Here is a 20463-nt window from a genome sequence, read left to right as displayed (position 1 = left end):
TACTGAAAAGGGCTAACCATAAAAAAATTGACAAATTCAACTACATTAAAATTAAGAACTTGTAGTCATCAAAAGACACCATAAAAAGAGTGAAAAGACCCGTGGGGAAAGAGATTTCCTATATACCTGACAAAACACAGTATTTATAACATAAAAGATTTAAAAAATAAATCTTTAAGACAACTCAACATGGAAAAGGACTCGAACAGGCGTATCACAAAAGAGGATATCTAAACAGCCAATAAACATGAAAAGACATTCAACATCATTAGTCAGGAAAATGCAATTTAAAACCATAATAAAATACTGTTATATACCACCAGAAGGGCAAAGCTGAAAAAAAGGGACAAAAGAAAAAGAAAATACTAGGTGCTAGTAGCAAGGATATGAAGCAACCAGAACTCTCATTCAGGGCTGGTAGGAGTAAATTGGTACAGCTACTTTGGGAACCACTTTAGCATATCCATTATTCTAGAAGAAAATACACGTACGGTCTATGATCTAGTATTCCCACTCTTTCATATATACCCAGCAGAAATGCATAAATAAATTTACCAAAAGATAGGTTCTGGAATACACTATCCACAATTGCCCTCAAACAAATACTACCCAAATGCCCGTCTATAGTGGATAAATTGTGGATATAGTAGTTAAATGGATAAATTGTGGTATATTCTCTCAACGGAATTCTATACAGATGAAGATTTACCACAACCGAACATCTTCAAAAGGATGGGTTTCGGGCTCAGAAATATATAAGCTAGCTTTCTGTGAGGAAGACAGTATAACAAATTGCTACTTTGACATGACTATAAAAGGCAATCATATACCTTTATGGGATGGCCATGAAATCACACTTGTGTGACAATATGTCAATTACAGAAGGAATTGTTTAGAGATTTAGAACCTTAGGAGTCCTGGATTCTATCCCTATAAAATACAACTCTGATTATTTAAAGTGGTGCTGCTACGTTAGATGTCGATATAACTGGCAGTAACAGGGGCTTTCTGGCCCAGAAAATGATACTGGGGTGAGGCATTCAGAACAAGCTGACTCCCTGTGTGAGCAGAAAAAACAACCCCGAGTCTGACTGTGGCAGACAGTGACTGAATAAACATGAGCCTGAATAACCAGTTCTTGACTGCTGATGGCCATCGAAACCTTCCCTAGTTCAGTGTTCTCCTCCTGTGGTTGTGGAAGGCCGTCGCGCGAGAGGTGAGGGGGATCTGCCACCATACAGCACAAGGGAAGCCATTTGCTCTGGTGGCATCTTTCCCTCCTCTCGTCCCTTTCTGCCTCGTCACAGGGAGGGGCTATGTAAGGTCCCCGGGCCATGGCATACAGGTGGTGAAGACAAATGGGACAACCTGTACAGCATAAGGTGCTAAACGTTACAGACACTTAAAAAAAGGATAAGCTGGCAGATCACGAGGTACTTATATCACACAATCCGAAGTGAAAAGGGGAAGAGAAAAAAAAAGAAGCGCGGAAAAAAATGTGGACAAAGAAGGACCAACAGGGAGGTGTTTGTGGAGGGAGGCAGATCTATGCTGGGATGGGGGGCGGTAGGGGAAGGCTGCTCAAGGTAAAACGCATGTCACGAGCAAAGGCCAGAGGAAGAAAAGGCATAGCACCTGACAAAGCAGAGACGAGATAGAGATGCCGTTACGGCCAGAGAGCCCCCCCCCCTCTCCGCACCAGGTGTGACATCCGATCACTTGCTCAGGGCCTCTGCACTTCCTGTTCCATCATATATCCTCATGGCTCACTTCCTCAGCTCTTTCAGGGCTTTGCTCAAGTGGGAATTCTGAGGGAAGCCTTCTCTGATCACCCTTATTTCAAACTGCAACCCATCCTCACTCCCCCGCTCCCACCCTGACACTCACTCTCTCCTTTCCCTGCCTTTGAAAATTTCTTCCATAGCACTTAGCACCATCCATCTCACCAGATTATCTACCTATTTATTTGTTTATTGTCTTTCTTCCCTCCCCAGCACATAGGCTCTATGAAAGTAGTGATATTTGACAGGTTTGCTTATTGTTTCTGGCACAGAGCAGGTATTCAGTAAATGCTTGTTGAACCAACAGCCATAGTCCAAGGTCTGGTTCTCTCATTGATAGAGCTGTGATATCGGCTACCTCTGAACTGGATTCTGGGTAAAAGAAATGCCACTTTCCTTTTCTTGGGGTGAGTTATTCCCATAGGTAGTGGACGTGATCCGTTCTGGGAGGATCTTGCCAGATGCATTCTCAGGGGGCAATCATAGCTCTCGATTTTGGGTCTATGCAGCCCACTTTCAGGCTGTTTCCAGGACAGGAATAGAATGAGGAGATGAACACAGGTCTGACAATCTGGGTTCTAGTCATGGCTTTTGTAGTACCTGGCTGTGTGATTTCCAAGAATTTCTGTTTTTTTCAACCTAAAATAAACTCGGTGGGTAAGATGATCTCCAAACTTCTAGCTTTGATTAATCAGCATATGGACTGGAAGACGGAGTTTAGATCCCAGAGACAGGAGTTTGGACAGTAAGAATTCCCAGTATAAGTTCTTGAATAGAAGAGAATTAATATTTGTTGAAAAAAACCATCCTATGCCAGGCAATGTGTACAAAATTTTATGTATTTTTTACATACATAATTTTTTGTATGTAAATTCCTCATCCATAAGCTGAGTAACCCAAGGCTCAGAGAGGTTAAGTGATGCCCACCGTCACACAGTAAGCAGTGTTAGACCTGGAATTCACCGCAAGCCTGTGTGACTCCAAAGGCTGTATGTACTCTTTCCACTATACCAGAGGTTCCCAACCCAACTGTTTATCAGAATTAAGGGGGAACAATGTAAGTACAAATTCTTAGGCCCCACACCAGATTTACTGAATCAGAATCTATATGGGGGGTTATGCTCGGGAATTTATTTTAAAAGTTCGCAAGGTCAGTCTGATAACCAACCAGGTGTGGGAATCCTGTATTGTATACACTCCAGACACATTCTGTTTTCCAAAGAACAAGAGTCAGGTGATTAAAAGAGGTACTTGTTCGATAATCCATCTGGCAGCAGTGCTCATGGTATGCTGGGGGACTACTGCCTTGCGTTAAAAAGACGGGCTAATTTGTAAGTCTCTTCAACTGAATGGTGTATTTTTTTAGTGTTGCAGGTTTAATGTGGTTTTCCCAGCATCTGGTACAGTGTCTGCCAAGCAGTTCCCACTCACTGTTTGTTTAATAAATGAGTAAAAGCTGGATAAACATTAAACTTCCAGCATACCCTGAAGTTTTGTAGCTTCCTACTTATCCTTCCTTCTACCTAGACATGTTTCCTTAGCATATACATACTATGTGCCATACACTGTGCTAAGTTCTTGAAGAGGGAACAGAGATACAGCGTTAACCGGAGGGTCTAGCCCTGCAGGGGGAGTGTACTGCAGAACATTAAGAATACAAAATAGAAGGCGGAGGAGGGGAATCAAGATTTCACATAAATCCTTCCAGAAATTACTCCAGACTCCCTTAGTACTTTGTTTATAGCTGTCCTCTATAGAACACTTACACTAATACTATGTGTGAAGCAAAAACAGATAAAACTGAAAGTATAGGTGATCACAAGTATAGGTGGTGACTTCAACATTCCTCTCTCAACAACTGATAGAAGAACTAGGCAGAAAATCAGCAAGGATAACAAAAGAACGCAACAACCATCAACCGGCAGGATCTAATCGACATTTAGAGAATACTTCAACCCATAACAGCAGAATACACATTCTTTGCAAATGCCCACAGAACATATACTGATATAGACCATACCCCGGGCCATAAAATAAACCTCAACGGATTTAAAAGAATTGAAATCATACAGAGTGTGTTCTCCAACCACAATGGAATCAAATGAGAAATTGCTAACAGGAAAAGATCCAAACACTTGGAAACTAAGCAACACATTTCTAAATAATACATAGATTAAAGAGGAAACCTCAAGGGAAATTTACACAAAAACATGGAAATCAATGAAAATAAAAATACAACGTAAAATCTGTGGGACACAACTATAGCCATGCTGAGAGGGAAATTTATAAACACACATATATATATATATATATATATATATATATATATATATTAGAAAAGAGGAAAGGTCTCAAATCAATAATCTAAACTCCCACCTCAAGAACCTAGAAAAAGACAAGCAAGATCAAACCAAAGAAAGCAGAAGGAAGGATATAATAAACAACAGAGCACAGATCAATGAAATTGAGAACAGAAAACAACAGATAAAAATCAATGAAACTAAAGAACTAGTTCTTTGAAAAGATCAATAAAGTTGTCAAACTTCTGGCAAGACTGATTGTGTGTGTGTGTGTGTGTGAGAGAGAGAGAGAGAGAGAGAGAGAGAGAGAGAGAGAGAGAGAGAGAGAGAGAGAAAGGGAAAGAGAAATATTAGCAATATTAATACTGAAATGAGACAGCACTACAGACCCTGTAGATATCAAAGGATAATACAGGAATACTACAAACAACTTTGACAACTTAGATGAAATGGTGACTTCCTCAAAAAACACAAACTACTATAACGCATATAAAATTAAATAGATCATTTGAATAGCCTTATAACTTTTAAGTAAATTGAATTGTCATTTAAGTACTAGAAAGAAAGAAAGGAAGGAAGGAAGGAAGGAAGGAAGGAAGGAAGGAAGGAAGGAAGGAAGGAAGAAAGGAAGGAGGGAGGGAGGGAGGGAGGGAAGGAAGGAAGAAAGGAAGGAAGGAAGGAAGGAAGGAAGAGAAAAGAAAGAAAAACGAAAAGGAAAAAGTAAAAAAGGAAAAGAAGAAAGAAAGGTAGAGAGGAAGGGAGGAAGGAAGGGAAAGAGAGAGGGAAGGAACTAAAGAAATCTCCAAGCCCAGATAGTTTCACTGGGATATTCTACCGACCATTTAAAGAATAATTAACACCAATTTTACACAATCTTTCAGGAAAAGAAGAGGAGGAAATACTTTCCAATCCATTTTATGAAGCTAGTATCACCCTGATACCACCAAAACTCAACAAAGACAATACAAAAATTAAAAAAAAACTGCACACCAAATTCCCTCATGAACATAGATGCAAAGACCCTAAACAAAATATTAGGAAATACAAGGTTTGACAATTAAGTTCGTGAACTCATTGTAGAAAAAGTGCTATATCCCTCATTGCTAAATATCACTATGGTCACCTTCGAAGTACTCTTCTTGGGAAGCTATGCACTGATGCCAGCGCCTAGTCCACCCTTCAAAGCAATTCTGGAACTCTTTTTCTGTTCTGGAATAGCCATCAGAGCTGTCGTCGTATTACCCTTGATGTCCTGAATGTCATCAAAATGTCTTCCTTTCAATATTTCTTTTATCTTCAGATCAAGAAAGAAGTCATTGGGGGCCAGATCAGGTGAGTAGGGAGGGTGTTCCAATACAGTTATTTGTTTACTGGCTAAAAACTCCCTCACAGACAGTGCCGTGTGAGCTGGTGCATTGTCGTGATGCAAGAGCTCCTACGGGACTATATTTGCACACACCTTTCTCATGCCAAGATTTTCAGTTAAGATTTTCCTAACTGTTTCTCTATTGATGCATGGCTTCCCAAGGGGAGTACTTTGAAGGTGACCGTAGTGATATTCAGCAATGAGGTATGTAGCACTTTTTCTAGGATGAGGTCACAAACTTAATTGTCATACCTTGTATAATTCAGTAGCATGTAAATAGAATTATACACCATGACAAAGTAGGGTTTATTCTAGGGATGAAAGCATGGCTCAATATTTGAAAATCAATCCGTGTAATTAATATTAACAAGCTAAAGAAGAAAAATCACATGATGATATCATCCTCACATTCATACCTCTAGATCCTGAAGTATCCTAGGACTCAGTCACTGGACCCCTTTTCTTTCCACACTTATTCCCTTTTATGACTCACACATTTATACCTCCAGTCCCAAACTCTCCCTTGAACTGCAGACTCACAGATCCAATTACCTATGAGACATCTCTGTTTGGATAGGCATTTCCAACTGGACATATACAAATCTAAACTCCTGCTCTTACTCCCCAAACCAGCTCGTTCCTCAGTTAGGTAAATCGAAGAATCCATTCTTAGGGTTGCTTAGGCTACCGCATAAACTCGTCTTTCTTTTACATCTCATATCTAATCGGTCACCTCTTCTTCTAAAGTATCCCCAGAATCTGACCCTTTCTCACCACCTCCACCCTGGTCTGAGTTATCCTTTCATCTGGGTTATTACAATAACTGCCAAACTGGTCTTCCTGCTTCTTACACCTTTACTATTTTCTCCTTAACATCCACAACGCTCCTCCTTTGCTCAAAACCATTTAATGGACTGTCATTTCACTGAGTAATATCCAAAGTCCTTACTATTACCCACAATGTGATGTGATCCCCGGCTACTTTTCTGAGCTCATTTCTAGCCTTCTGGTTCCTATCACTCTAGCCTTATTGTCCTCCTTGCAGTTCCTCAGACGTGGCCCATCCAACCCCAGGACTTTGTACTTGGTTTTCCCTTTTCCTGGAACAACATCCCACTACAGAGCACATGGCTTGTTCTCTCATTTCTTTCAGGGCTCTGATCAAGTGTCACCATATCGATGAGGCTTTCTCTGATCAGCATATATAATAGATTCCTATCTACCCACACATACATTCCTCATCCCCCTTTACCCTCCTTGATTTGTATTTAAGGCACTCACCTTTCTGACTCATTTTATACTTGCATGTTTATCTATCTTCCCCTGTAGAAGGTAAGCTTCCGAGGACTGGATTCTGACTGTTTGCCTAGAATAGTGCTTCAAAGATGCTCAAATTTATTTGCTGAGTGAATGAATGAACCACGGGCTTGGGAATGAAACATTTGGGATCACATGTTGGGATCATAACCTTGATTTGACTCCTGCTCTGTCATTTCCTATGTTCAAGTGACATTGGACACACTCACCCGTGCTTTATGTCTTCTCATTTATCAAATAGTGATAATCCGAAACTCATAGCACTACTGTAATGATTAAATAAAAGAAGGTATGGAATGTGCTTAATACACCGTGACTTGCTATAAAAATGCTCAGTATGTGACAGTGTTACTTAATACACAAAGATCGTCTAGACTTTGACTCAAAGGCCTTAGGTTACAATGACAACTAGATATGACTGTGTGATGTTACGCTAGTCGCCTCTTTTATGTTAATTCACTCAATCAGCCATGAATGAGGTGCTGAGGTAAAAAAGGTAGGATGCAGGTCCTTCCCTCTCCTCTTAGCTATGTGACCTCTCTCAGTTTCTTCATTTGCCAAACAGGAATAATGTAATACCTACCCCATAGCTTTGTGGTAAGGATGAAATGCGTTACTATGTGAACACACAGTGTCCAGTTCACAGCAACTGCTCACTATGCTGGCTATGATTATGAGTCTAGTCTGGAGGAGAAAGAGAAGCATCTAAGCAAAGAACTACAACACAGCGCAGGAAGAGAATCTGTCCACAACTGCTACGTTCCATGACGATTAGGAAATTTTAAAATTTCCGTATGTCTACAATAACCTAACTCCCTACCACCACCCCAATAGCAGAAGGACACATTTCTCTGCTGACTTGATAACTGGAATTTTAAACTTTTTAAAAATAGGAAAGGGGTTCAGAGTCTCAAACACAGTGTGTTTTAAAGGTCAATGTTCCCTCTGCCTCCACGCCCCCCCCCAAAAAAAAAGTTAACATTACTTAAACGTGAGACACAGTCAAATGGACCCCCGGAGGGTAGCACGTTCTTCTGGGAATAAAGCAAACAATTAGGAGCCAAGAGGGGAAAAGTGTATTTTATGGCGCTGCTGTCACAGAGCAAAGGTCAGAACTGGACATTAAAGGGTGGCCCTGGAGCCCAGTGGGAGCCCATCAGGTGAGAAGGGGGCGTCACCTTTGGAGAAAGAACAGCGAGAGCCAAGGCGTGGAGGCGTGAAAAGCGCACGTGGGTGGCTTGGCAGAACCAAAAAGAAGCTTTGGGGGGAGGGAGGCCAGGGAGCAGGGCACGTATGGAGGAAGAGTGCGGCCGGGGGGCATGCCAGGCGGGGGAGAAGGCCCCCTCTCATACCTAAGTCACGATCTCTCAGCCTCACTGTCCCCTCAGGACCCCCCTCCACAGGCTGCCAGTTGCTGGGCTCCCTCTTGCTCCCGCCACCCTTCCCTTACCTTGTCTTCCAGCCTCTCCCTCACTCTCCCGCCTCCTCCTCCCCGCCGGTAGTGACGCGCTAAGGAGCGCGCCGCAGAGCGCCACACAGGTTCCACCCGAGCGCGAGGAAGGGTCCGGCGAGACTCACTGCGCCGGCGTGCGGGCGCGAGCGGTCGAAGCGCCTTCCGGAGGCCGCCGAACTGCGTTGCTTTCCCCATCTGTAGCTTTCAGAGTGCCCCGAGCGAGGTTCAGAGAGGCCGCCGCCACTGCAGGCGCGTTTTCCTACAGCTCTGACATCTCCCGGTGTCCAGCGACTCCGGCCCTTGCCCTTTAACCCTGCTTTCGCGGTGGGGTGAGAGGTCGGTGGCCATCTTGTGGCGGCGGCGCGGGCGGCTGTTACTGCGGAGACCCATCCCCCCACCCCCTGGCCCGCCTAGCCGTCTGTCAGTCAGGAAAGAGTCCCCCAGGCGGTCAGGTGAGGCCCCGGCCTCGTGCCGTCTCTCTTCCCGCCGCACTGGGCGGCCCAGGCCGCTCCCTGCCGGGCCTCACCGCCGCCACCATGTCCTCCTTCTCGGAGTCGGCGCTGGAGAAGAAGCTCTCGGAGTTGAGCAACTCTCAGCAGAGCGTGCAGACCCTGTCCCTGTGGCTCATCCACCACCGCAAGCACGCGGGACCCATCGTCTCGGTGTGGCACCGCGAGCTCCGCAAAGGTAAACAGCCCCCTCCCCACCTCGTGCCCCCCCCCCCCGGGTTGTCCTCTCTCCCACCCACTGCTCAGGCCCCTCTAGCTTCTTCCTCGATCCTTGCTTTCCAGGTCCGGGCCCCTGATTGCGCTTCTGAGGTTGGAGACAGTGTTATCCCCATTTCTCGGAGAAGGAAACTGAGGCCCCGTTAGGTTGAAGGTACTCGTCTGAGGTTCCACCGGCCGGGGCTCCAGTGCCCAGGCTCCCAGTTCCCCCGGCCGGGCCCCTCCTGACACTTGTTGACTATCATTGTCTCGAGCGTTACGGGCCTCGTGGCGGGGGCTGGCCCGAGCCGGGCGCGTCGCCGGGCGTCGGGAGTCCGAGCCGCAGACCCCGGAGTAGGAGGGCCGAGATGCAGCCTGGCACAGCCGCGTCCTAGCCGAGCGAGCCCTGGGGGAGGGTCTGCATCGCGACGCTTCTGTGTTCCCCTCTGTAAAACGGGGATGCGGTCACTGCCACTTACACGGTCTCTGAGCCTTACACCTTATGCTGTGCCAGTCGCGGTCCCAACACCTTGGCAGGCGTCCTGGCACTCAGTTCCCAGAACAGCCCTACGAAGTGGGTAGTTACTTCCTGAACGCAGAGAGGTTAAGGGGCCACACCACCTGAGCTCCTCGCGTGCAGCTTTCATTGACTGGGGACCCTGCTCAGGAGCTGACATTCATTGCGCTCAGCCCGTTGTGTGCCAGGCACTGGGTTGGGTGATGGAAAGCGCGTTGGCTCCCGAGGCCCGCTGTCTGGGATTTAAGCCTGGCTGGCGTTTACTGGTCCCAGCAGCTTAACCTCTTTGCCCCTCAGTTTCCTTCTCTGTAAAGTGGAGATGACGTTACCCGATTTACTGAGCCTTTAGTATGTGCCGCGCGCAGTACTTATACCTTTACATACATTGTCATTTTTTTAAATTCTCAGAGCCCTCTGAAGTAGAAGCTCGCAGATGAGGAAACTCAGAGGCTCATACAACTTGTGGTGAGGAGTAAACAGGATAATCCAAACGAAGGTCCAGCATGGTGTCTGGATCAGCGTAGGCATTCGAGAAATAACGTGGAGATGAGATTATTGATTATTCAATGTGAGGCATGGTCTTTGCCTTCAAGTAGCTTGGAGTCTGGTGGGGAAAGATGGTCACCAGCTATCTGATACTCTGATGAGTTGCGTAGCAGAAAGCTGAGGAATGAAGCTTAGAGCTCTTTTGGGCAGCCTATAGGTGGTAGGCTCTTTATAGCGTAGGAAGCAACTTTACATGTGTTCTCTACTATCTATAAGGTGGGAATTGTACCCTGTCTTACAGATGAGGAAACCGAAGTGGCTAAGTGGTATTTTTAAGGCAGTGGAATTGGTGAGCTTCAGACTACATGAGGCTGGCAGACACCAAAATCCAGGGTTCTTTCAGGAGACCCAGCGCTAGCCCTTTAGCAGAGAACCTCCCCCCCTCCCCAATATCATGTGCTTTACTGAGATAGAAGACCCCTCAGCCCCCTGGGCAGTTTGGGGGATAGAGCCTGGAGCTTCCAGCCTCGATCCCCACTATGTACACCACTGTGCCATTCAAATATTTCCAAAATCTGAGATGTGAAAAAAAGGAATCGCCTCTGCAGGATTCTATCTGGTAGGATCTCAGAGACAGGTCAGACTCCATCTCAAACGTTAGTACTAGTTGATTCCCCTGCTCGCCCTACTTGAGTTGTTGAAAAAAGCAATTTAGAGAGTGTAGTCATTATGAAGCTCCTTGAACCCTAACTTCATATGATGGAACCTTATGTTGTAAGTGGAGTGGCCTGACATTCTTACCCCCGTTTTATAGATGAGAAGATAAAGATACAGAGAGATTAAGTGCTTTGTTCAGGGGCATACAGCTGGGACAGGATCCCAGAGCTCTCTGACACCAAAACATGTGCTTTCAAGTACGCAGTGCCTCATTGCACTTAATAATACGTGAAGGAGATCATAACCTTCCAACCAAAGCTGGAGTGCTTTTGTTTTTTAGAATTAATCACTGCCTCCCACACCAGTTGAGCATTTATAGTTGGTCCTCTATCCCTGAATTCGACCCATGGGGGGGGTTGAAAATGTTCTAGAGAAAAAATTATATTGTTGCTGACATGTACTTAGTTAGGACTAGGATGGTTGCCTCTATACTGAACAACATGCACAGACTTTTTTTTTCTTGTTATTCCTTAAACAATACAGTATAACAATTTACATAGTATTTACATTTTATTAGGTATTATAAGTAATCTAGAGATGATTTAAAGTATACGGAGGAAGTGCTTAGGTTATATGCAGGTACTATACCATTTTATTAAGGGGACTTGAGCATCTGTGGATTTTGGTATTCGAGCAGCAGGTTGGGAGAGTGGGGGTGGGGAGGGGTTGTCCTGGAACCAATCCCTCTTGGATACCAAGGGCCTACTGTATTTCATCCTTACTAGTTATGTCTTTTTCACTAGATTGTGTTTTGAGGGAGAAACTAGGCCTCTTGCGTCTTTGTAACACCTACAATGTTTAGCATGGTGCCGGTTACACAGTTAAAAATAGGTTAGGGGTTAAATTATGGTCTTTCAACATCATTTTCATGGTTGAGTAAAGGATCCAAACAACACTAATACAACTTTCTGTGATGATAGAAATGTTTTATATTTGCTCTGTCCAGCAAGGTGGCCCACTTGCCCCAGGTGGTTATTGAGCACTTGGAATGTGTGACTAAGGAACTAAAGTTTTAAATAAATACAATTAAAAATTGAGGTCCTGAGCTTTAGTAAGGGGCCACAATTCAGTTGTTCATTCATCTGGCCAGCGGCTACCATCCTGGACAGTGCAGAGCTGGAGGATGCTCTTCCAAGCGTCAGAACACAGCCTCCGGAGACCCACGCTTCCTTCTTGAATTGACAATGCCACCACTCTACAGTAGAAAAGATTTTGTGCCCTGATGTTCAAATTGACCAGCCCCTTGGATTCTAGCCCACCCTGGGTCTTTAAAAGTAGACATTTCTATCTATGGGCAAGTCATTTTTCCTAAAGTGTTCGATTGTCTCTGAGTTGCCTTCAAAATATTTACGAGACTTAACAAAAAATTACTTTTTCTTGCTTTACTACTGCCTCTATTCCTGATGTGTTATTTTCTTTTCGTTTTCTAGGAATAGTTCTTTATCCTTTTGGGCTCTGTTCTAGGTAGAACTCCCCTTCTTTTTGGAGCAGTTTGGTGTAGAATGCTCTTAGATGAATATTTTTCAGTAATGTTTTTGTATCATGGCCTGAATGCAGCTAAATAGGGCTTTTTTTCCCCAAAGTTACTTTTCTAGATGTCAAAACCAGCCATATAAGTGAAAATTTTTGGTCTACCTAGTTATTTAAACTTTGCTCAATAACCAGTTTGGAAAGGGCATAGGTGGGGTGTAAAAAGATATATGGGTATGTTGTCATACTGGAAAGACATCTGAACAGGTGAACTGTCACCTGGGGTTGGAGTGGAGGGTGTGTATGTTGTATGCATTATAACTATGTTGAAGTACGCTAGGGCTTTGTCATCTCACTTTCACACACATGCTCTTATTGTCTATTCAGGGTGTTGGTTGTGGAGGGACGGAAGTTTTATCCTAAATCAATCCCCATTGCTATGTTTGAGGATGATGAAAATTAATTGGCCTTGTAGATAGTGAAAACCTTGGCTCTCTGGCCTCTCAGCTGTCATATTTGTAATACTGAAAATTGTACCACGTTTTTGCTTTGTTGCAGTTCTGTTTTACTTTTGAATCTGTTAACTTTCATGGCCTTATAGACTTGGTAGTTTTACTTGCAGCATCTCAGAATAAGATTTGCTTAAAAAAGAGTCGGGGAGGCGATGCTCCTAACACCAGGGTTGCTGGTTCAATCCCCGCATGGGCCACTGTGAGCTGCGCCCTCCACAACTAGATTGAAATAGCTGCTTGACTTGGAGCTGAGGGGTCCTGGAAAAACACACCTAAAATAAACAAATTATATTTTTTTAAAAAGGTTTTTTGCCATAATCATACCTTTGTAGCACCATAACTAGGTTTTAAATGTTCTCATCAATTGGCTATCAAAATTAGGTTATTACCAGAAGGTTAATACAATTCAGGATATCCATATTTAATTTAATGAGCACGTTAAGTCATCAGTTTAAACTATACTGTGCTTCAAAAATCTTGTTTTTAACTTGGGTTATTCTTCTGTAGCTACATTTAAAAATGTCAGCACTTATGCCTGCTGTTTCAAAATTGATACATGATGTGTGCATCTCAAAAGAAACAAGTGGTTTCTGAGGGAAATGGAGTAAGGACTAGTTACTCAAGTGTGTAAAGGTTGACCTAGGGCTTGGTTGAGTTTTTCAGGTACTTTGGCATTGGAGAAAACTTACTTAGTGTTTTGAACTACTGATTGTGTTTTTATTTATTCCTTTTAAGAGAAAACTGGGACCAAAAATTGTAGTGATATAACTTCACAGTTGAGGAGTTATGTGCACAGAAGCCAGGAAATTCAGTAATGTTCCCCCAAGCAACTGTAACTCAGACATATTGCATGAGGTTTTTATGGTTTAAAATATGACACCAGATAGAATAATAGGAAATGATACATTTAGTATGTATAAAAGAGAAGAATTATGGTTTTTATAGGAGTCATAATTTTGTATACCCAGATCTCAGACGTGTGTAAATTTTCAATAATAATGTAGCATTAATATATGTTTGTATTTGAGATAAATATCCATTGGTGCATCTAGAAATTCCTCTGGATTGTAGAGTTGATGTCATTGATTGATTATGGTTATTGGAATGTTCAAAGAGAAATTTTTAGTCTAGGAGCATCGATTACAAGAATCTATTTTAAAATTAAAACCTAACTCAGTCTTGCATTCTGCAGTATTTGGTAATTAACGGTGAGTTAGAAATGTTCATCTTTGCAATAGAATAAATGAAAGTCTTGGTTTTAGCATGTCTTCTGGAGAATATTGACTGCTTATCCTGTAGTAATTTCAGATTATCTTCATCTTTACCGCTAATTAATTAACCCTGGTTAAAGTAACATGGAAATGAAGATGACCTATTGTTTTGTTTTTGTTTTTACAAAAATTGTGTTCTCAAACCTCTTTTGTTAAAGATGTCAAAGAGTTCCTTAAGTTGTTTTTCAAACACATAGCAAGCCTTGATCTCAAGTAGATAATACTTGTTCTAAAAATTTTTGGGGGGTAGCTTAGGGAAAAAGAATTGTGAATTGAGAATTTCCTTGGTGTAAGTTAAATTATCTTCTTTTCTTTTTTTCCAGCCAAATCAAATAGGAAGCTTACTTTTTTGTACTTAGCAAATGATGTCATCCAAAACAGTAAGAGGAAAGGACCTGAGTTCACTAGAGAATTTGAATCTGTCCTTGTGGATGCTTTTTCTCATGTTGCCAGGTATGTTGTCCCTTTTTTTGTTCTGTTTTGTTTTTAAATGCATTACCTCTTCTCCTTTCTGTTCTTTCCTTCTCCAAGATAGCCTTTGTAAATTGACAGCTTGTAGTTTACAGAGAGTGGTGTGGAGGCCAAATTACTGCTGTATATTTTGCTGGGCCCTTAGAAACATTCTCAGACATGCCAACGTTTTGATGCATTGAAGGGATCTAGCCCCTGAAGTACGTCTTTTTCCCTAGATGTATTCATTTATTGAATTCATTTTTTAAACATGGTATTTTTCTTGTTTTAGCTGAATAGCCTCATTAGCTTATGGTCAAAAAACACAGCCAAATAGTACAAGGGAACCTTCCAGTAACAAAACCTTAATTAGCAAGAAATTTGTTGCTTATGCATTCATTTTTACTTCCTTCCTTCTGGATGTTTAGATGTATGGTTTACTAGGAAGAGTCACTACTATAACTGCAAAGGTAATCACTAAGGTGGAAAGTAGGTGTTTGCTCTGGCTCTATACCATATGAAGTCTGTCACGGTCGTGTTTTGTACCAGAGGGCTGGAGCATAGAGCATACATACAGCTAATATCACAAAACATAACGTTGATTAGAGGTTTTATCGATTATCCTTATTTAAAAACAAACTTTATCAATTATCCTTATTTAAAAACAAATATATCCTTATATTAAAAACTTATTTAAAAACAAAATCAATTATCCTTGTTTTAAAACAAACTATGCATTTAAGAGCATACATACAGCTAATATCACAAAACATAACATTGATTAGAGGTTTTTATCAATTATCCTTATTTAAAAACAAATAAGCAAAACTCTGGAGACATAAGTTGCTCAGGAGGAGCAGAGAAAGATTATTTTTCACTAGCCCATTACTAGGTAAACATAAAAATAAACATCTTTGCAAAAAGAAATTGGGAAAGGCACAAAGGAGACTAGTGGGTTAAATAAAAATTGATCTAGAGACTAACGTGTAAGTGAAAGGTCTTAAATGTGAAAATAAGTCTGGCATTCCATGAAAGATTTGAAACTTTTTGAAGAAATAAAATGAGAACTCCTAAGGAAAGAAATGACATCTAGCTTTCTAATGATGGGAAAAAGATTTTTAGTTTTTTTTATTGGGGAATATTGGGGGACACTGTTTCTGCAGGGCCCATCAGCACCAAGTCGTTGTCCTTCAATCTAGTTGTGGAAGGCGCAGCTCACTGGCCCATGTGGGAATCGAACCAGCAACCCTGTCGGTCAGAGTTTGCGCTCTAACCAACTGAGCCACCTGGCTACCCGAAAAAAAGGATTTTTTGATTGTCCTTTCTTTTGGTGAACATGGACACTGAAGAAGCAGAATGTGTTATGAACTTGAGTAAATACTGACTAGTCATCACAGAGAGTAAGCTTAGAACAAAAGACTAGAGTAGATGTCTGAAATTAGAGACGGGCATTTTCTTGTTTCGAGGAGATTTAGTTCAGTTCCTTAGACATTGGCTGTAGCTCTGCCTCCAACACTGAGTGACTTTAGATGTGTTACTTAGCTTATTGAGCCCAATTGGTTAAAAGGGGATGACACCACCTATCTCAGAATTGTTGTGAAGGTAAAGTAAAACTGTGTTTGAAAGTACATAATACAGTGAGTACAGTGACCAATCCATAGTCTTTGCTCCTTCATGGGAATATACTAAATTATAAACTGAAGAGAAAGTCCATTTCTGTTTTGGTTTTTCCTGTATCCCAAGCACCTAGTTAAGTGTGTGGTATGGAGCTGCTGGGTTACATAGATTTGGAGAACACCATTTATGTAGCCTTCATGGAATGGGCGGTGTCCTCAGAGCTGGGCGACGTGGTCTACCCTGGCACAGAGAGAGATTCAGTCACTATTTGATGAAGAAGATAATTCAGCGTATAGGAAGTTGACTAAAATCGTTTCCTATAGGGTTAGTAAATATAACGTTTTTATGTAAAAATTGAACACTAATCGTTAGCTGCACCAAAACCAGAAAAGGATAAGTAGAAAGAGGTGGGAGAAGGGGGATGGGAATACCAAGATTGAAAATTCCTTTTCTACTTGGTAACATCCTAAAATCTATCTAGCAGGAACTGTAAAAAGGTCTTGGCAGAGCCTGTGGCATTGTGGGGAAAATAAATCTGGTCCTTTTTAATAAAATAAAATTAAAATTAAAAATTAGCTTTTATTTATTTATTCATTCATTCATTTCTTTTCTTTCTTTTTTTGCATTCTTCTAGTTCTTTGAATACCCTGTTTGGGTATTATATTTGGGATCCCCGTGTTTCCATCCCCCCTCCCCCACCACTGTTACAACAGAAAGCCCAGTCACTCCACTTCAGGTCTGACGCACCTTATCAACAGTAAGAAGTGCTCTCTGTATGGTTTTTCTGTGGCCAGTTGAACAAAGATAGTTGACCTGTTAATACTGACCAAAATTGATTAGGAATCTCTTTGTGATAATTTCCTACATCCTCCCTCGTTCCCCCACCCCCGCCCCAAAAAAACCCCAAAACCAAACTTCTCAAGTCAGAGAAAGCTGCCAGACTCATAGGGTAGATTTAATTTGAATAGCAGTTTAATTAACGAGACGTTGAACTTTACCCCCCACAAATGCCTTCTTGTTTTCTCCCCAGTTTGGAGATAGTTGTGCCCCTTATTTTTCATTCAGCATGTATTTGAGTGCCTTCTTCGTGCCAAGAACCGATCCAGACAGTAGGGAGCAGCAGTGAAGAATGCAGATGAGGACAGAGAAATGAACAAGATACTTTCAGAGAGCGCTGATGTGGACGTGATACAAGAGAATGACATTCTGGAGGGTGGTCTCCTAGTGCGGGGAAGGAAGGCATCTCGGGAAGTGACGCTGGAGGCAATCACGTGAAGTAGCAACAGCTGTAAGAACTTCAGGTGGAAATAAGCTGGGCATGTTAAGAGGGTCAGAAGGGCCAGCGAGATGAGAACACAGTGAGCAAAGGGAAAGGGGGCGTCCAGATGGGATCAGAAAGGTAGGCAGGTGGCAGTCACATGTGCCTTGTAAGCCTTGGGGGAGAGGATTGTGCTCTGATGGGATGTCCATGAAGGGTTTTAAGCAGGGGAATGATATGTTTCATCACACTGTTAAAAGATCCCTCTGGCTTGGTTTGGGGAATGGGTTGTAAGGGCCAAGGGAGAGGCAGGGACATTAGTTTGGAGGGTGTTGCTCTAGTACAGGCTAGTGGTGACATCAGCGAGGACTCAGAAGCAATGAGAAGATAATAGCTTCTGTTTATTGAATTTGCTTTGTGGATAGATTCTCCCTCCACCCCCATGTAAAACTGATAGAATTTATGGGAGCTGGTAGTAAGGGAAAAGAGAAATCAAAGATTATTTCTAGGCTTTTGACATAAGTGAATGGCCAATGGTACCCTTTACTAAAATGAGGTTTGGGGAAAAGATGTGGTAGAGGAAATCAAGGGTTTTGTGTTGGCCATGGTAGTTTGAGATGTCTAGTAGACATTCCAACGTGCAATGCCAGATAAGTAGATGGGTAAAATACAGGCATACCTTGTTGTGCTTATTAGCATTACTGCACTTCACAGATGCTGCATTTTTCACAAATTGAAGGCAAGACCCTCCACTGGCAAAAAAATCACAGCACGCTTTATTGAGATACTCGCTTTATTGCGGTGGTTTGAAACCAAACCCTAATATTTCCAAAGTATGCCTGTAGTCTGAAGCTCTAGGAAATTAATTTCTAGAGACATGACTTTGGAGTTAGCACCATACACATACTTATTTACTCATGGGTCCCCAAGACCACTCCCAGGTTTGGTGACTTAATAAGAGGACTAGAAGACTCAGTATATAGTTGTGCTCAGCGAAGGGATAGAGTGCATGGGATGAAGTTCAGAGGAGACCAGGCATAAGCTTCCAAGAGTGCTCTCACAGTAGCGTCACTCAAGACATACTGAATTCCTCCAGTATTGAATTATGGCAACAGGTATGAAATGTATACCTGGGAAGCTCATTAGAGACCAGTGCCCAGAGTTTTGATTAGGGTTGGCCACTGGCATCCTCTGCCAAAGTTTCGGACTCCTAGAAGGAAAGCAGGTGTTCAGCATAAACCTTATGCACAATTTCGGCAGAGTAAAACACCCTTATCAGGAAGTGGCAGCAACACTCCTGAAACCCAAGGTCCCAGATGCCCACCAAGGGCCAGCCTCGTACGCAAGCCTTTCTAAGGGTAGTTGTCTCAGGCTTGCTTTGTTAACTCTCTTCTGCCCAATTACAAAGGGACATTTCTGCTCCAACTACACAAGAGATGCTGTCGGAGGTGTTGGAGATACTTAGAAAGAATTCCTGCCCTTAGTAGGCTGTCATAGACCTACTGTACATGGGATGAGACAGAAACACAGAAATTACAGTGGTTGTACCAAGGAAATGCCATTAAAACTGCAAAGGGAGAAATGCCTTCCCCTGCCCCCCGCCCCTCCAAGCTGGCTTGTTAAGACCTCAGGTATCCAGCTGACACTCCAAGCACAGTCCTATGTGTGTATGATACACGCTCTTCACTTTTTAGATCAACTTTGCAGTGATTGAATTAATCAGAATTAAAATTCATATTAAGTTGTGTTTAATATAAATTATATATGTAATTAATTATCATTTTCCAGTTTATTCATTGATGAGTGGCAATGATTTTTTTGGTGTTTTTTCATTTAAAGATTTCTCAGTTTAGGGTGGAGTTAGTGCAACCTGAAAAAATAGCTCCTTCTGTTGTAAAACTCTACGTTACTGCTTTAGTTGTGTACAGTTCTAGGTGCTAAAGTGACTTCCAGTTTGTTGGAGCTACTTAATGGCAAAACCTCATCAGTAAAAAGGTTTCTTGACTGTTGTTAAATGTGTAACTTTGAAATTTATCTCGCAAAACCTTGACTTACTATAGTGTTCAAAGAATTAGCCAGTCCTGGTTAAGTTCATTCACCAATTAACCCCGACCCCCTTTTGACTTTAGCTTTTCGTGGTGAAAGTCTTTTGAAAATGTCTTTAGGTTATAACAGGTTTGAGCATCAGTTTCTATTGTACAGTGTATGGCTGAAGCTGTACTTAAATCTTAATTGAGTCCCAAATGTCCCCAGAGATGGTGGGTAGGTGGGTGTTGTGTTCCTCTCCTTTCTTTTAACTAAATCCTAGATAAGAATTGGTTGTCATGATTGGATTCTCTTTTAAGTGAAGGGAGAATTTTCAGAGAACAGATTTTATGTTAAAAGTACCAACCAGTTAAGTTCTGATTAGTTGTGACTTGGTTGTACTAGTTAAAATGGCCATTTTTCTAAACCATAAATTTGATCATTTTAGGGACTTCCCTTTGCCTTCAGGGTAAAGGCCACACACTTAAGAAGGCATTCAAGACCCTCTAAAATCTAATTCCACTCTGTCCTTCCAGATTCTTCGGCTGTTTCTACACATTCCCCATGCACTTTAGCCACTTGAATCACTCACAACTTCTCCCTTTTCACGTTGTTCTACTTTGGGGGTTCCATTCAAAGGAGAGGAGCCTTTACTCATGCATGAGAGTTTGCACGTTCTGAGTAGAAAATACATATGTTCAAGTGTTGCTAGAATATGAAGCCCCAGGTAGGGTGTGGAAAGGTGAGAGGCTACTGGGTCAAGCCCTAGAGGTCAGGACCTAGGCCTAATCCCTTGTATTCCAAGCATAGTATTTCATAAACCTCATTGAATGCGCAGGTGAGGGGTTACCTAGTTGATGTCTGACTGTGAATGACCTTGATGTAGTAAGGTGATTGCTGAAAGTTAACTAATTGGCTTACTGAAACCTACTTCGAAGTTTTTCAAAAAAGATTACAATTAGACAAATATTGTGCTTGTTCTAGGGTGAATAGCAGTAGGGGGAAGAAGACATATCCCTGTCCTTGTGGAAATTGCCTTCAAATGGAAGGCGTGTAAACAACAAGTAACTATATAGCATACCAGAAGATAAGTTGTGTGGAGAAAAATTAAGTAGGGGTAGGGAGTGTACTTTTAAATAGGGACGCTAGGGGAGGACTCACTGAAAAGGTGCTGTGTGAGTAAACACACACCTGGAAGAGGAAAGCCGAAGAGCCATGC

At 42.2% G+C, this 20463-nt stretch overlaps 2 protein-coding genes across 6 annotated transcripts in view; one reads left to right on the top strand and one right to left on the bottom strand.

The window, feature by feature from the left end:
- Window positions 1-8264, bottom strand: part of TTI1 (TELO2 interacting protein 1) — a 43641-nt gene extending 35377 nt beyond the window's left edge. The window contains exon 1 of one of the 3 annotated variants that reach the window (XM_081034523.1): window positions 8215-8264. The gene's annotated coding sequence lies outside the window, so the exon portion shown is untranslated. Of the gene's footprint in view, window positions 1-8116 lie in introns of all 3 variants that reach the window. The other 2 variants (XM_081034522.1, XM_081034524.1) reach the window with 2 other exon arrangements.
- Window positions 8265-8340: 76 nt separating this feature from the next.
- Window positions 8341-20463, top strand: part of RPRD1B (regulation of nuclear pre-mRNA domain containing 1B) — a 49982-nt gene continuing 37859 nt past the window's right edge. For all 3 annotated transcript variants that reach the window (XM_081034528.1, XM_081034526.1, XM_081034527.1), the window contains exons 1-2: window positions 8341-8904; window positions 14218-14347. In XM_081034528.1, coding sequence (XP_080890654.1) covers window positions 8754-8904; window positions 14218-14347 — 281 coding nt within the window. In that variant the 5' untranslated portion in view covers window positions 8341-8753. The remainder of the gene's footprint in view (window positions 8905-14217; window positions 14348-20463) is intronic.

This window comes from Rhinolophus hipposideros (assembly GCF_964194185.1).
Source record: "Rhinolophus hipposideros genome assembly, chromosome: 22".
Classification (NCBI taxonomy): domain Eukaryota; kingdom Metazoa; phylum Chordata; class Mammalia; order Chiroptera; family Rhinolophidae; genus Rhinolophus; species Rhinolophus hipposideros.
This window is presented reverse-complemented; position numbering and strand designations above follow the sequence as displayed.